Raw genomic sequence first — 18205 nt, 5'->3', positions numbered from 1 at the left:
GTAAATAAACTGTGCTTAAGTCAGTGAAATGGAAAAGGAGTCAGATGATGTAGATGTTTACAGAGTAGTGCTTCCTGATAGACTTGTCTTCGTCTGCTTGCTACTCTCCATACTGGGTATCTCTCTGCAGGTGCAGTTCCTATTTACAGATGCCCCTTACTACAATATCACCAAGAAGTCCTACATGACCATTCTCTTATCTTCCATCTTCATGTACACTATTAAATCACATTGATTCCTAGTGCTGCTTTGTGATTCTAAAAGGATAACTATGAAGACTCAATGTTTTTGTTACAAACAAGGACCCATCCAAGTTTCTTATATTTGTTTAAGACCATTTGCTCACATGAACTCTCCAAAAACCATTTATGATCCTATAAGCCATACATACAAAAGATACAGAATCTTTCCCACATTGTCTCCCTAGGCATGAGGTCAACAGTGGGAAACTCTCTGAAGAAGGGTCTCAGAAAGCTCTTCATGAACACGAGATTACATTAACAGGGTCCGTATGCTCTGGATTTTAGTGCATGTGAGTACCCGATAGCTTCCATTTTCCTGAATTTAGCACAATGAGTAACTGGTAGTGTCCATTTCAGTCTCCAGAGTCTATAATTGTCTAACCAGACCCAAGCTAAATACTAGCCTAATCTTAAGGCAGCAGAAGGCCCAGTGGTAGTAGAGGAGGCTCCTGTCCAAGTTTCATATTTTGAAAAATGCTGATATCTTTTAACTTTTCCAATACACTAAGATCCTTATATTATAGATCAACTCATGAAGGCTATTGCTTAAGCCCTTCATCTATCTATCTATCTATCTATCTATCTATCATCTATCATCTCTACTTTTTATTTTTTTATTTTTTTGATGATTATGAGGGAAGTGAGAGCTAACGTAAGAGAAGTGAAGGGCAAGGTTTTGGGACTTACATGGCAATTGGGACATAACTGGCTGGGGCTACTGAATGCTGCTTTCCTTTCCTTCTCCAGTGAAGGAAGGAGCCCTCCTCTGCTAAATCCCCATCAGCTTATAGTCTGCAGGTGGATATCCTGAACTCTTCTCTTTTCAGTCACTTTCAAATAGAATGTCACAAATCTAAATGCACTTTAATTCCTTCACAGACTCCTCTATGACTCCAGGAGCTGCAATCATTGCCAAATGTGGAAGATTTTAAATAACTTTCTCTTCCTTTGGGTATTAATTCCCCAAGTCAGGGACCCTAATTGAGCAAAAGAGCAATTAGAGACTTAGACTAATTGGATCTTAGAAATGAGAGAGAGAGAGAAAGAGTGCAGGGAAGGAAAATGATTAAAGTCTAAATCTTTTCTGACTTCCGTTGTAAAATATACTTCAGTGGAATAATAATTTTGAAATATTCATTTGGTGCATATATCACACATTTTATATGGACATATATGTCTTTACTATATATGTCCATGTTATGTGTATGTTATCATAATAAACAAATTATGTTATTTTACTGCACTGTATGATAGGATTGATTTATTGCAAACAGCAGTAACTGGGGTAACCCAGAGAATTAAATAAATGAGTGGAAAACCAGCCACATGGAAGGGTGGGAACTAGGGCAGCTCTAGGGCCCTCAGCAGTAGGAATTTACGGAGTGGCCTCCCTGAGCACCACCACCAGATGAGTCAGACTCAGCTGCCTTTTGCTTCCATGTGCCCCAGCTCCAGATTAAAATCTGAATTCCTTGGCTGGGTCATATGCTTACCTCTGTGGCCAGCATACGGGTTACAGTGGAATGGAGATGGGCAGCTCTCCAAAAGAGAGTGGAAAGGCTTATTGCCAGGAAAAAAAGAGAAGAAGCATGCTAAAAGGCCAAGAAAAAACTCATCTCTCACTTGAAGCATCTGTTTTATATCGCTCGACATCTGTTCAAGTTTCCAAGTTAAATTCCTCATATACTCTAGAAGTATATTGGCAAGAAATGAGTTACCAAATTCCTTATTAAATACATTCATTCATTTGCTTATTTGTGCATACATGGATTCATTTGTTCCAACAAATACCAGTTACGGCAAGCAAGGCATTGATTATTTGCCAGGAGAACCAGAACAATCTGGGAAGTGGTGGTCAGACATAGTCCTTCTGCTCAAAAATCAATAAACCAGGGGCGCCTGGGTGGCTCGTGGATTAAGCCGCTGCCTTCGGCTCAGGTCATGATCTCAGGGTCCTGGGATCGAGCCCCGCATCAGGCTCTCTGCTCCACAGGGAGCCTGCTTCCTCCTCTCTCTCTGCCTGCCTCTCTGCCTACCTCTCTGCCTACTTGTGATCTCTCTCTGTCAAATAAATAAACAAAATCTTTAAAAAAAAATCAATAAACCATTGGCCACACTAATCCAAAAGAAAAGAGAGAAAGCCCAAATTAATAAAATTATGAATGAAAAGGGAGAGAACCAGAACAATCTGGGAAGTGGTGGTCAAACATAGTCCTTCTGTTCAAAAATTGATAAACCATTGGCCACACTAATCCAAAAGAAAAGAGAGAAAGCCCAAATTAATAAAATTATGAATGAAAAGGGAGAGATCACAACTAACACCAAGGAAATAGAAACAATCATCAGAAATTATTACCAACAGTTATATGCCAATAAGCTAAGCAACCTAGATGAAATGGATGCATTCCTGGAAAGCTACAAACTTCCAAAATTGAACCAGGAAGAAATTGACAACCTGAATAGACCGATATCTAGTAACGAGATTGAAGCAGTGATCAAAAACCTCCCAAAAAACAAGAGCCCAGGACCTGACGGATTCCCTGGGGGAATTCTACCAAACTTTCAAAGAAGAAATAACACCAATTCTCCTGAAGCTGTTCCAAAACATTGAAGCAGAAGGAAAACTTCCAGACTCTTTTTATGAAGCCAGCATTACCCTGATCCCCAAACCAGGCAAAGACCCTACCAAAAAGGAGAATTTCAGACCAATATCACTGATGAATATGGATGCAAAGATTTTCAACAAGATCCTAGCAAACAGGATCCAGCAGCACATTCAAAAGATTATCCACCATGACCAGGTGGGATTCATCCCTGGGTTGCAAGGTTGGTTCAACATTCGCAAATCAATCAATGTGATAGAACAAATCAATAAGAGAAGAGAGAAGAACCACATGGTCCTCTCAATTGATGCAGAAAAAGCATTTGACAAAATCCAGCATCCGTTCCTGATGAAAACGCTTCAAAGTATAGGGATAGAGGGAACATTCCTGAACTTCATAAAATCTATCTATGAAAGACCCACAGCAAATATCATCCTCAATGGGAAAAAGCTTGCAGCCTTCCTGCTGAGATCAGAAACACGACAAGGATGCCCACTCTCACCACTCTTGTTCAACACAGTATTAGAAGTCCTAGCAACGGCAATCAGACAACAAAGAGAAATCAAAGGTATCCAAATTGGCAAGGAAGAAGTCAAACTCTCTCTCTTCGCAGATGACATGATTCTTTATATGGAAAACCCCAAAGACTCCACCCCCAAACTACTAGAACTCATATAGCAATTCAGTAACGTGGCAAGATACAAAGTCAATGTACAGAAATCAGTAGCTTTCTTATACACTAACAATGAAAATACAGAAAGGGAAATTAGAGAATCGATTCCATTTAGTATAGCACCAAGAACCATAAGATACCTGGGAATAAACCTAACCAAAGAGGTGAAGGACCTGTACTCGAGGAACTACAGAACACTCATGAAAGAAATTGAAGAAGACACAAAAAGATGGAAGACTGTTCCATGCTCTTGGATTGGAAGACTAAACATTGTTAAAATGTCTATACTGCCTAGAGCAATCTATACTTTTAATGCCATTCCGATCAAAATTCCACCGATATTTTTCAAAGAGCTGGAGCAAATAATCCTAAAATTTGTATGGAAACAGAAGAGACCCCGAATTGCTAAGGAAATGTTGAAAAACAAAAACAAAACTGGCGGCATCACGTTACCCGATTTCAAGCTTTACTACAAAGCTGTGATCACCAAGACAGCGTGGTACTGGCATAAAAACAGACACATAGACCAGTGGAACAGAGTGGAGAGCCCAGATATGGACCCTCAACTCTATGGTCAAATAATCTTCAACAAAACAGGAAAAAATATTCAATGGAAAAAAGACAGTCTCTTCAATAAATGGTGCTGGGAAAACTGGACAACGATATGTAGAAGAATGAAACTCGACCATTCTCTTACACCGTACACAAAGATAAACTCGAAATGGATGAAAGACCTCAACATGAGACAGGAATCTATCAGAATCCTAGAGGAGAACATAGGCAGTAACCTCTTCGATATCAGCCACAGCAACTTCTTTCAAGATATGTCTCCAAAGGCCAAGGAAACAAAAGCAAAAATGAACTTTTGGGACTTCATCAAGATCAAAAGTTTCTGCACAGCAAAGGAAACAGTCAACAAAACAAAAAGACAACCCACGGAATGGGAGAAGATATTTGCAAACGACAGTACAGACAAAAGGTTGATATCCAGGATCTATAAAGAACTTCTCAAACTCAACACACACAAAACAGATAATCATATCAAAAAATGGGCGGAAGATATGAACAGACACTTCTCCAATGAAGACATACAAATGGCTATCAGACACATGAAAAAATGTTCATCATCACTAGCCATCAGGGAGATTCAAATTAAAACCGCATTGAGATACCACCTGACACCAGTTAGAATGGCCAAAATTAGCAAGACAGGAAACAATGTGTGTTGGAGAGGATGTGGAGAAAGGGGAACCCTCTTACACTGTTGGTGGGAATGCAAGTTAGTGAAGCCACTTTGGAGAACAGTGTGGAGACTCCTGAAGAAATTAAGAATAGAGCTTCCCTATGACCCTGCAATTGCACTGTTGGGTATTTACCCCAAAGATACAGATGTAGTGAAAAGAAGGGCCATCTGTACCCCAATGTTTATTGCAGCAATGGCCACGGTCGCCAAACTGTGGAAAGAACCTAGATGTCCATCAACAGATGAATGGATAAGGAAGATGTGGTATATATACACAATGGAATACTATGCAGCTATCAAAAGAAATGAAATCTTGCCATTTGTGACGACGTGGATGGAACTAGAGCGTATCATGCTTAGTGAAATAAGTCAATCGGAGAAAGAGAACTATCATATGATCTCCCTGATATGAGGACATGGAGAAGCAACATGGGGGGTTAGGGGGATAGGAGAAGAATAAATGAAACAAGATGGGATTGGGAGGGAGACAAACCATAAATGACTCTTAATCTCACAAAACAAACTGGGGGTTGCTGGGGGGAGGTGGGATTGGGAGAGGGGGAGGGGGCTATGGACATTGGGGAGGGTATGTGCTATCGTGAGTGCTGTGAAGTGTGTAAACCTGGCGATTCACAGACCTGTACCCCTGGAGATAAAAATACATTATATGTTTATTAAAAAAACAAACAAACAAACAAAAAAAGAGAATGGGTTTTTGAAGGGCTTAAAGACAGAAATTAGAAATAATGTCACATCAGAGGTAGTGAAAGGAAAAAAGCTGGAATAAGGTTTTTGGGTAGTGTGTGTAGAAGGTCGAACATTTGTTTTCAAAGTTATAGCAGAATTGCTAGGTTATGTGTAACTGCATGAGGATGGGAGCTAGAATCCTAGTTCGATCCATAGGCAAGCTGTGCGGCTTAGGGAAATTTAGCTGACATCCCCAAACTTTGTTTCACCTTCTACAAAATGATCTCAGCACTCTTACATAGATAGATTAGATAATATACATAAATCAGTTTCACAGTGTTGGGTAAGGGGTGAGCACTCAGTGAATGGTAACTCTAGGCAGATCCCTTGAAGGCTACTTCAGGCTACATCTCTTCTCTGCCCACATCAGACTAAGGTATTTAACAATTAAATGGCAATCTGAGAGGGTTCAGCAGTATATGTAGTTACAAGGCAAGGGAGAGAACTAGCAAACTAAAAACCACAGGATATGTGAAAAGTGGGAAATCAGGTTTATTTTTAAGTTGTGGTAAATTACATATAGCATCAAATTTACTGTCTTTACCATTTCTAAAAGATTTATTTATTTGAGAGAGAAAGAGCATGTGCAAGCAGGGGGAGGAACAGAAGGGGAGGGAGAGAGAATCTTAAGCAGATTTTGTGTTGAGCATAGTGCTTGACCTGGGGCTTGATCTAATGACCCTGAGCTCATGACCTGAGCGGAAACTGAGAGTCAGTGCTTAACCGAGGGACCCATGTAGGTGGTCCTATCTTTACCATTTTTAAGTGTTACAGTTCAGTAGTGTTAAGTATCTTTGTACTGTTGCACAACCAATTTTCAGAACTTTCTGCAAAACTTGTTGCAAAACTGAAACTCTATATTCATAAAACAACTACCCATTTTCCCTTCTGCCAGCCCTTGGCAACCACCATTCTATCACTTGCCTTTTTGTGCATTTCACTTAACAGCATATCCTCAAAGTTTATCCATGTCATAGTATGCGTCAGAATTCCCTTCCTTTTTAAGGCTGAGTAATATTCCATGTACGTATAGACCACATTTTGTTTATCCATTCGCTATCACTGGATACCTGGATTGCTTCCACCTCCTGGCTATTCTGAATAATGCTGCTATGAACATGCTATGAATATGAATATCTTTTCCAAAACTAGTTTTCAGTTCTTTTTGATATATGCTCAGAAATGGAATTGCTGAATCCTATGGTAATTTTAAATTATTTGAGGAAGCACCACACTATTTTCCAGAGTAGACACACCATTTGACATTCTCACCTAGAGTGCACAAACTTTCCAATTTCTGCACATCCTTGCCAACAATTATGATTTTCTTTTTTAAGTAATAGCCATCTAAAGGGTTAGAGGTGATGACTCATTGTGAGTTTGACTTACATTTCCCTAATGATTTGCAATATTGAGCATCTTTTCATATGCTTGTTGGCCATTCGTGTGTTTTCTTTGGAGAAGTATCTGTTTAAAAATGGAGCTGCCCATTTCCAGATCAAGTTATTTGGTTTTTTTGTTGTTGATGGAGTAAGATTTTAAGAAGTGGTTTGCACACGTGTGTGTGTGTGTGCATATTTTTTTTTAAATAAAATGTTATATTGATTGCTTGCTAAAGTTTTACATATAAGAAAGATTTAAACTGTTTTAAAGGTTTTCTTTCCCTCCAATGCGAAACAGTCATTGCAACACTGATTTAGAAATGGTCAAAAAAGTGGTCAGAGTCCATTCACATTTTGGCTTTTATCCACCTTTAATTTTACTTAAATGTGGAACTATATTTAAATTAGTGCCTATTGTTGTCATGCATTCTAATTATTTCACTCATGTTCTTTTTGTGTGACTAAATATGCAATATATCATAATTTCAATGGTTAAGTGATATTCATTCATTCATTCATTCAGTGAACTTACACTGGATTCTTACTATGTCGCTGGGTGATGTCCTGAGTACACGACAGTGAATAAGACAGACAAGAAATCTGCTGAACAAGTATCAATATTAGTGTGATGAATATCTGCCTGAAAACACCATCTAAGCTTTACCAGATACAACAGCATTATCCTCAAAGCTGTTTTTTTGTTTTACAAAACAAAAACTCTACTATATGAAGGTGACATGAAGATGAGATAATATCTGTGAAGTGTTCATCATAGTGCCCAGAGAACAGGTCATGCTCTATAAATATTAATTAATAGGTGTGCCTGGGTGGCTCAGTGGGTTAAAGCCTCTGCCTTCGACTCAGGTCATGATCCCAGAGTCCTGGGATCAAGCGTCGGGCTCTCTGCCCAGTGGGGAGCCTGCTTCCCCTCCTTCTCTCTCTCTGCCTGCTTCTCTGCCTACTTGTGATCTCTGTCTGTCAAATAAATAAATAGAAGTCTTTGAAAAAATATTAATTAATACTGTTCTTGGCAACATGGAGGAACTGAAATATTTATAGGCAGAAAAGAAGAATATTCCAAGTTCAGCGAGATAAATGAAAGGAGAGTGATCTGGCACAGAGATGGACTAGTGAGGGGTGCTTCTGGGACCACCACAGGTCTTCACTATCCTCAACCAAACAAAAATGTCTGTCCAGAAGAATCTGTCTCCAGATGCTTGCTATGCCCCATGTGTTCCTTATCCAAGAAAAAGGCACGAGGATAACATTAGTTGTAGAGTTATTTCTAGGGCCCCAGGGGTTACAGAGATAACAAACATAGAAAATCTTATTAGGAAAACAAAATAGAAGACTTTCAAGGAAGCATTTTCTATTATTTAAAAGGAGGAAATAAATAGAAGATGTTGAGAAATAAATTTCCAAAATCCATTTAAAAAAACCCATAATTTATTCCAGAGAAATAGATACTACATTGTGGAACACTCTTTTCAGGGAACTTTTCACTTCTCTGTTTCTTAAGGAATATATTAATGAGTTCAGCATGGATGAGACAATATTATTTAATATCTGCACCACAGCATCAAGCAAGGGATTGGGTGTGGGGTGCAGATAGATGATGATTACCGGACCGTAGGCACAGAGGATTGCCGTGAGGTGGGCACTGCAGGTGGAGAAAGCTTTCCGCCTGCCCTCTGCCGATCGGATTCTCAGAATGGCAATCCCAATGCGTGTGTAGGAGACACAGACACTGAACAAAAGCAATGAAGCCAGAAAGCCAACATTAGTGGAGCCCACTCTCCGGGCCAGGGAACTTTCAGCACAGGCCAGGGGTAAGACAGCAGGAATGTCACAGAAGAAGTAGTCCACCCAGTTGAAGCCACAGTATGTTAACTGAAAGGTGAAGGAGGTGAGGATGGTGGCTTGGAGACAACCCATGAACCAGGCTGCCACAACCAAACCCACACAGACCGCAGGTCTCATGATGAGCATGTACCTCAGTGGGTGACAGATGGCCACGAAGCGGTCATACGCCATCACAGAATAGAGGCATCCTTCAGCAGACCCAAGGAAATGGTAGAAGAAGAGCTGAGCAGCACAGCCCTCATAAGAAATGGTGTGGCTTTGGCCGGAGAGATAGAATAGTATCTTGGGACAGGTTACAGATGGGAACAGCATGTCAAAAATAGATAGAAGTCCCAGGAAGAAATACATGGGGGTGTGAAGGGTAGAGGAAGAAACAACTGCTGTAAGGATGAGTGAATTTCCAAGCAGGGTGAAGAGGTAAATAAATGAGAAGATGACAAACAGCACAGTCTCCAGTCCCTTTGTCTGAGGTATTCCCAGTAGAATAAACTCATGGAGCTCTGTGTGATTCCTCATGTTCCTGGAGCATACAAGATGGTGAAAGCATGGATGCAGAGGCTGACTCATGGCAGACACAATACCAACACATTCATCACCACCAATATTTTTTTTACATTTTTAAAGAAGATTTTAAGTAATCTCTACACCCAACATGGTGCTTTCAGTTACCCCGAGATCAAGAGTCACATACTTGCCAACTGAGCCAGCTAGCTGCCCCAGTCTTTGTTTAAATATAAAGGTGATGCTGAAATCGAGAATTAGGGGTTCTACCAAAGACATTTAGGGGGTGGTAAATCACATGTATGCTTTTATGTCTCAAGATATCATCTTCTTTCATGAGTACGGATGCAAAGCAATATGAAACACCACCGTGGCTAAGGAAATGAAGACCTCAATACTGAACAGATTAACATCCACAACCAAGTATGAAGAAATATAAATGCCCTAAACTAGACTAGCCTGGAAACATTATCCTCCTGATTCCTTTTCAGAACGCACCTAGGGTTATTCAAAGCCATTGTCAAACACCCTAAATTTTAGAATGCTCTGAAATTACTTTTGTCCTCAGACTACTTTAAGTTTTCTTTATTAACCTTGGGAGTCAATGGCTGTAGTGAGCCTCCTTTTGGCTTGAGAGTCCATGCCTAGTGAAAGGAATTTGGGTACACAACGAAATGTACAGTATCTAATTCCCAAAGTAGAAAAGATAAGATGAAACTTGAACATCTTCATAACTGATGGCAACTCATTGTTTTCTCTTGCTGGTGGGGAAAAATCATGTAAGTGATAGGTGGAAGTAGAGAAGTAAGGAAGAAGAACCAACCTTCCTGAGGAGAAGGAAAAGGAGTAAGTCATGATTGGTGCAAAGTTTGTTGTGTAATAGTACAAAGTTCCCAAAGAGGGTGGGGACCCAAGAGGTTTGCCATTTTGGCATTCAAATCTAGGGGTTTTCATAAGCTATTTTTGGGAGCTATCTTGAGTATCCTGAATGTGGGTCCCCTGTGGATTGGCTGCTAAGGTGTGCCAATCCGGATTTTGATCATGCACCTGTCAGGTTCTGTTCATGTGTTAATGGTCTTTTGGGCTAACAACTGGAGGTTAACTGCCTCGACTTGTGATAGTGACCAAAGTTTTTTGGTTAATTGCTTTGTTTCAGGATGTTTTGCAGAAGTCTCTTCTACAGAGGTTACTAGACAGGATACTACTGTGGTCTTGCCTAAGTTGTAAAACAGGAAGCTAGTGTGGTTTCATTTTAGCTGTCCCAGCTCCCTGTTTTCCTGTTGGGAACCCTGTCCCTGACTACCTACGTGTCCAACAAACTCCTAACAATATGACATATTAAAAGAACTTGGATTAGAATTCTAAAGACCCAAGTTCAAGTTCTGATTTTTGGTGGTGTGACTATGGATCAGCAACTTAACATTTCTGAACCTTATGTTCTCATCTATAAAGAAGCAGAAAGCATTCCCTGTACCAGTAGTCTCAGCCTGAATTTATCATTCCAACTAGGACATTTTTTGAGAATGAAAGAAGGCATTACTAATAATTAAGGCAGTAGGGTAGTGGTAACATAGGAAACTTTCTGCCACTTCACTGAGTAATCTTAACATTATACCCCTCATCTGTGTCCACAAATCTGTATTTTGATATGCACCACTGTAATTGTGCTCCTTGAAGTGTGGGTTATTTTTCTTTTTTAAATAGGCTCCATACCCAGCGTGGAGCCCAACGTGGGGCTTGAACTCACAAATCTGAGATCAAGAACTGAGTTGAGATCAAGAGTCATATGCTTAACCAACTTAGTCACCCATGGGCCCCAAAATGTGGGGTAGTCTTATAACTGTGCCTGGTATATAGTAGGTACTCACTAAATGTTTTTGATTAACTGAGATAATATTTATTTCTCAGAATTATTGTAAAGACTAAATATGATGATGTTTATGAAAGATCTTGATACATAATAAAGTGTTATATAATGGTTCATTATTATAATATTTATTATAGAGGGTCTCATGCTAAAGAATTTGGGAAGTTGTTACCTGCATGAAGATGACAGTCAGTGTCTTAAGTCTTAACGAGGCCTCTATACGAAATATGGTAAAGGAGGCCAAAATAGGTATGGTGACCAATCCCTGAGAAATACATTTTTGGAAAAGGAGAAGGAAAGGGAATGTGTATGAAGAAATATATTAAATCTTTGAAGAATTTGAAAGAGAACCAGGAGAATGTCTTTTATATATCTTTGTATCATAAAGATTATTTTCTCTGTGCCATAGAAATGTAATTTCTTGGGGTGCCTGGGTGGCTCAGTGGGTTAAGCATAAGACTTTTGATTTTGGCTCAAGTCATGATCTCAGGGTTATGAGATCAAGCCCCATGTCCAGGTCTGTGCTCAGTGGGAAGTTTCCTTCTCTCCCCCTCCCTCTGACCTTCCCCCCTCAAATAAATAAATAAATCCTAAAAAAAGAAATATACCTTCTCCATATCAGGAAATATATCTAATTTTTTAATTCTAAGCAACTGTGTGGTGTTTGGAACATGAAAGATATGACTTAAGGCATGCTGAACATAAAAGAATAAATGAAGAAATAAATGAATGCATTCTTGCATGCTATTTGATAGCATGATGGAGGAAAGGATCCTAGTCATTGTGTAAAATAGAAGGAAGCCCTCAACTGTGATTTCTTCCAACAATCCTTGCTACCCAGGACTCAGAGTTGAGAGTCAAAGTGAAAAATTGAGAAAGATGGGGAGATGCTCTGAGACTTACATGGTCGAATTGTCATGACTGGCTCAAGTAAGGAAAACACATTTCCCCCTCCTTTTATCTTCAGTTTCTTCTATAGAGGTGTGGGGCTCTCCATTTCAAATGTCTGTCTTCCCTAGGTGCCATGGAATTGGACTCGGGTGCTCCAGCTCTAGACCCCAACTGGTCTTTTGCATTCAGACTCACTCAGAGGGAGGATGCTATATATTCAATGACTGTTCTATCACCTAGTGTGATTTCCTCAGAGTTAGCAGAAGCAAAATAATCTCCTATCTGTGTAGGGCTTTCAGTTACCTCATAGTCCCTCTGGAGCCCCATCTGTGATGTAGTCCAAGACTCAGGGAACAAGAGCCCTCTGAGCACAGGGAGCAATTAAATGCTGGGTGTTGAGAGAGTTTAAAAGTGAAAAAATAGTACATGGTAATCAAGATAATCTTTTTTTTTTAAAATTCGTTTATTTGTTTATTTACAGCATAACAGTGTTCATTGTTTTGGCATCACACCCAGTGCTCCATGCAGTACTTGCCCTCCCTATTACCCACCACCTGGTTCCTCAACCTCCCCCCCCCCCCCCACCGCCCCTTCAAAACCCTCTGGTTGTTTTTCAGAGTCCATAGTCTCTCATGGTTCATCTCTCTTTCCAGTTTCCCTCAACTCCCTCTCCTCTCCATCTCCCCATGTCCTCCATGTTATTTGTTATGCTCCACAAATAAGTGAGACCATATGATACTTGACTCTCTCTGCTTGACTTATTTCGCTCAGCATAATCTCTTCCAGTCCCGTCCATGTTGCTACAAAAGTTGGGTATTCATCCTTTCTGATGGAGGCATAATACTCCATTGTGTATATGGACCACATCTTCCTTATCCATTCATCCGTTGAAGGGCATCTTGGTTCTTTCCACAGTTTGGCGACCGTGGCCATTGCTGCAATAAACATTGGGGTACAGATGGCCCTTCTTTTCACTACATCTGTATCTTTGGGGTAAATACCCAGCAGTGCAATTGCAGGGTCATAGGGAAGCTCTATTCTTAATTTCTTCAGGAGTCTCCACACTGTTCTCCAAAGTGGCTGCACTAACTTGCATTCCCACCAACAGTGTAAGAGGGTTCCCCTTTCTCCACATCCTCTCCAACACACGTTGTTTCCTGTCTTGCTAATTTTGGCCATTCTAACTGGTGTCAGGTGGTATCTCAATGTGGTTTTAATTTGAATCTCCCTGATGGCTAGTGATGATGAACATTTTTTCATGTGTCTGATAGCCATTTGTATGTCTTCGTTGGAGAAGTGTCTGTTCATATCTTCTGCCCACTTTTCGATATGATTATCTGTTTTGTGTGTGTTGAGTTTGAGAAGTTCTTTATAGATCCTGGATATCAACCTTTTGTCTGTACTGTCATGGTAATCAAGATAATCTTGAGAGGAATTAGGAGTCAAAGAACTTGTGGAGCCCCCAACTGCCCCATTTTTCTATTCTGAGTAGACTTCCCATGGAATCCTTTTGTTCTTTACAAACCTCAGAGATTTGGCCACTTCTTTGTCGTTTTTTTTTCCCCCTTCCAATTTCTACCTATTCCCTTACCTCTTTCGGTTGTAGAAGAAATTCTAGCATGGTGAAAAAGTATCCACCTTGGAGCCAGAAGGTTCTGGTATGAAGAACAAGCCTGTTTCTCATTAGCTATAAGTCCTCAAGAAAGTCAGTAGTCCTTTCTAAACCTTAATTATAGCCATTTATAAAATGGAGTTATAATAGTATTTCATATGGTGATTGTAAATGAAATAATGCTTACAGGATTCCTGACACAAACTATTTGCTCCTCTGATTTTTATTGAAAATAGATGGAATGTGGACTTCTCTCCATTATTAGAAACTTTGCTTTCCCCCCCCCCACCTTACTCCGGCCCTACCCAATCTTACGATGAAGTTTTGTTTTCTTTGTGTGTTGGCTTAATTTTTTGTTTGTTTGTTTTTGCCTTTTTTTTTTTTTAGTTTTGCTTATTTTAACTACTAGTAATTACAGTGAGAGACATGGTGAGTAACAAAAACAAAACAAACTAATATTTCTAAAGTTAGTAAAAATGTAAGAAATCTAGGAATCCTTCTCATAATAATAGCCTGTTCTCTAAAGAACCTAAATGATAGAAGACTTCTAGACTCTCAGCATTTAACCAGGTCAATCCAAGACAGGGGAAAAAGCCCCAAGAAAGGGAAACTGGAACTAACACTTGAAGAGTGCCTATTGTGACAAACGACTTTAAAAATCCTATTTTATTTAATTCTCCCAACATACATATAGGGTAAGTACCATTAGTCTACTTCACAAATGATGTCATGGATCCCACCAGAGAAGTTAAGTCGCTTCCTCAAGATTCCACAACTTTTCAGTAGTAGAAGTAGGAATTGAACCTAGACTCACAGACTGAATTCAATGGCAAAACCAAGTTAGTATTAAAACATCAGAACCTGATTCCTAGTTTTCCTCACAATTTTTGAGCCTCTGGATGAGGAAGGTATGCCTTCTTTTCATCCGTAGGGATTTAGACCCACGAGCTTCAACCTGCCTATTTCCTTTTGTACTTATTTGTGCTTGTTTGCCCAAAGTATATTTGCTTGTTGTCGATGACAATTATTACTCAAACAGTAGTCAACCTCTTCTAAGGAGGTTCTGACAAGCAACTAAGTGGTTTTGTGATGGCAGCCATTAACCCTCTGTGAAATTAAAGTTGTTCATCTTACTATGTAAATTACTTAACACTGGTTTCTTTCTTTTTTTTTTTTTTAAGATTTTATTTACTTATTTGACAGACAGAGATCACAAGTAGGCAGAGAGGCAGGCAGACAGAGAGGAGGAAGCCGGCTCCCTGCTGAGCAGAGAGCCCAATGCAGGGCTGGATCCCAGGACCCTGAGATCATGACCTGAGCTGAAGGCAGAGGCTGTAACCCACTGAGCCTCCCAGGTGCCCCTTAACACTGGTTTCTAATAAGAATTTAATATACAGTAGCTAGATCTATATTTTTTTCCCCAATCCTCCTTATTGCTTATCTACCCATTTATGATAAGTTCCTTTAGGGCTCGGTTTTCATGTGATCTCTTCAAGCATAAAATTTGCAAGTTAGATAAAAATGATGGCTATTAATTGCAATTGTTATCACTGATAGGTCAGGTAATAAATGCTTATAAGACTTGTGTACATTTCTGAGCATTTACCATTTGGTCTGTTTGAAATCTATCTTATAATATCTACGATGGATAGCAATCACAAGACCTAAGAGTATACAACCATTAGTATTTATATGTATTTATTCATTAATCAAATAATTTTATGCATTTTAGGAACTTCTTTACTTAAAGGAACTTTACTTAAAAGAACTTCTTTACTTAAAGGAACTTCTTTACTTAAAGGATTAAAAGTTTTAAAAACACATAAAGGGCTCAAGTATGATAAGAACAAGAGGAAGTCTTAGATGAATCACCAAGGAAACATTAGAGGAGAGAAAAGAACAACAGGAGACTTATATGAAACTCCTAGATATCTAGAGAGATAGATAAGGGGATGACCAGAACAACTTGTTCAGACCTTACTAGGTATCTCTCTCTCTCTTTTTAAAAATTTTATTTATTTATTTATTTATTTATTTATTTATTTGAGAGAGAGAGAACACATGAACAGGGGGAGGGTTAGGGGGAGAGGGACAAGCAGACTCCCCACTCAGCATGGGGTTCCATGGGGTTCCATCCCAGGGCCCTGAAATCATGAACTGAGCCTAAGCCAGACAGTTAACCAACTAAGACGCCCAAGTGCCCTGTGTTAAGTATTTCTATGCAGTAACACAAACAGCTCTTCTTTCAGGAAGGGAAACGACTGTGGAAAGAACTGGATGGAAATAAGCAGCATTCTATGACCAACACACACAGGCATAAACAGAGCCTATGTGTTGTCTTGGTAGGTGCTGAAATGGATCAGACACTGTCCTCATAATTACAGACCTCTCTCTCATTTTCTGTCAATACGATTTTCATATTCAAAAGAAGTTGTTGGCTTTAAAATTTACTCTTCTTATTGACCATAATCAGATATAGGGAGGATAAGGAGCATGTGGCACAGAGCCCAGATAAGTGTTATGAGTCATAGAGAAATTCATTACTTCCTCCTGTAAAATCTGTGTTAATACAGTGGTTCTACTCCATGAAAGTCTTGGGAACTTGGGACCCTTCTGTCTTGTGGACTCTCATTCTTAGGGGTTCTCACCCTAGTCTCCACAGTCCAAAGTGGCTCAGAATGTATCTGCATTCCCATCAGTGAATCGGAAGAGGGGAAAGTGAGGAGGTCACAATCTTTTCTTCGGAAGGGTGTGGTGCGATGTTGCACATGTCATTTTTTATTCCTATTGCCCAGAACTTAGTCCTAAGGTCACACACTTAGTTTTAAGGGAGGCTGGGAAATGTCCTTATTCTGAATGGCCATAGATTTGGCTCAACTTGGGGTAAACTTGAGAGTTGATATTGGAGGATGCTTAGCAACATGCAGTCACAAGGACAGATTTTTGGGTGAAGACACCTAATCTAAAGTAGGTTGTGTTTATTCTCTATTATATTACAAATTTTGTTTTCCTTAAGCATTTATACTATCAGATATTCTCTTTTTTATTTACTTGCTTATTTGTTTATTGAATATTTCCTCCCCCTGTAATGTAAACTCCACCTAGGGAAGGGTCTTTGTGTGTTATTATTGCTACACTGACAGTGTTAGAACAATGCCTTGCCTATAGTAGAAGTCCAATAATTCTATGTTGACTAAGAGAATGAGTAACATTTTCTCTTTTAATATCTGATCATTGGATTCATTTAATAGTCTATATACGAAGAGTGAAATTATTCACTGTGTTTATGGAAAGTATAAATAAACAGATAAATAAAATGTATTCATACTTTTAATGGCTATAAAGGTCTGTTTAATTATGTCTATTGTGCCAAGTACAGAGGTTTTTCATATAAGTGTCCTTCTGATAACCAGCATTATAGGTATGTTTCCTGATTCAGTTCCTTCCAACCCAGATGCCATGTAGAGTCTGTGGCAGACATCCAGTTTTAATTTCTCTAGTTCAGCTGAGTCAGATGATAAACTGTCCATTTTTCCAGCATCTCCCTGTTGTTGACCAGACACTGCAGCCAACAGAAGTTACAGTCAGGAGAAATAATACCAGATGTGATTTCTACCAAAAGCCAAGGGTCATTCCCTTTCACAATTAGTTTCGTACATGTAAAGAACATAGTCCCAAAGCTTAATTATGAAAAAATAGAATCTGTGCTGATATTGTGCTTTACCATATGTGTTGTACACACACACGCACGCACACACACACACAGATATCACGTCCATTAAGATCCATTTGGTCTTTAGTAACAACCCAGGGAAGTAGGTATGCCATTATTTTCATTTTGCAAATAAGATAAACTCAGAGAAAGTAGATGTGAATGACATTGCAGAGACCAGAATTAACCTGAGTTTTCATACATATATTCTCTTTAACCTATACATAGTCTCAATGGCAGTATGATTCTTTAAGTGTCAGATTTAACATCATTTTGGTCAGATTTAACATCATTTTGAAATAGAGAAGACATAGGAAACTTGATCACTTCCAGTGTCCTTTAGCCAGAAAATGAGCATAGATATTCTCACTTAAATTGTTACCCCCACCATCAAAAAACCCAAAAAACAAAAACAAACCAAAAAAACCCAAACCCAAACCAAACACCTTAATTTTATGATCCCAGTGAAAACCCATAAACCATCCATGATTGGCAGACTTGGTCCCTGTAAGCATTGCCCTGCCTCCTCCTCCTCCCCTCTGGCCACCCCCTCCCCCCATGATGTTAGGAAGGATGTTAGGAAGTCAATGATATAATGCCCACAAAGGTCAGGGCCTATCACACAGTATTATTAGTAGGGCCTAGTGCACAGTAAGCCCTTGATAATTAAGTCTGTTACAGAAAGATGATGTGATTGTTGATGTTCAAGCATTTCACTGGTTAAAAAAAAAAAATCTCTTCCCTTTGCCTATCCTCAGATGGTTCCCTCACTGAGACTAGGCAAAGAAAAACAAGCAAACGTCATAGGGTTGAAGAATTTTCCCTTGATCCCTTAATCAAGCAGTCGCTACTTTATAACCTGTCCCTAA

The 18205-nt window shown here is 39.4% G+C and overlaps 1 protein-coding gene across 1 annotated transcript; it reads right to left on the bottom strand.

Moving 5' to 3' along the window:
* Nucleotides 1-8336: 8336 nt before the first annotated feature.
* LOC123949873 (olfactory receptor 148-like) lies at nt 8337-9275 on the bottom strand. Its single transcript, XM_046017566.1, has one exon. It carries the CDS (start codon nt 9267-9269, stop codon nt 8337-8339), a length of 933 nt encoding a protein of 310 aa, XP_045873522.1. The 5' UTR covers nt 9270-9275.
* Between the last annotated feature and the right edge of the window lie 8930 nt (nt 9276-18205).

This window comes from Meles meles, chromosome 8, assembly GCF_922984935.1.
Source record: "Meles meles chromosome 8, mMelMel3.1 paternal haplotype, whole genome shotgun sequence".
NCBI classification, from domain to species: Eukaryota; Metazoa; Chordata; class Mammalia; order Carnivora; family Mustelidae; genus Meles; species Meles meles.
The sequence above is the reverse complement of the archived record's forward strand: the minus strand, read 5'-3'. Positions and strand labels throughout refer to the sequence as shown.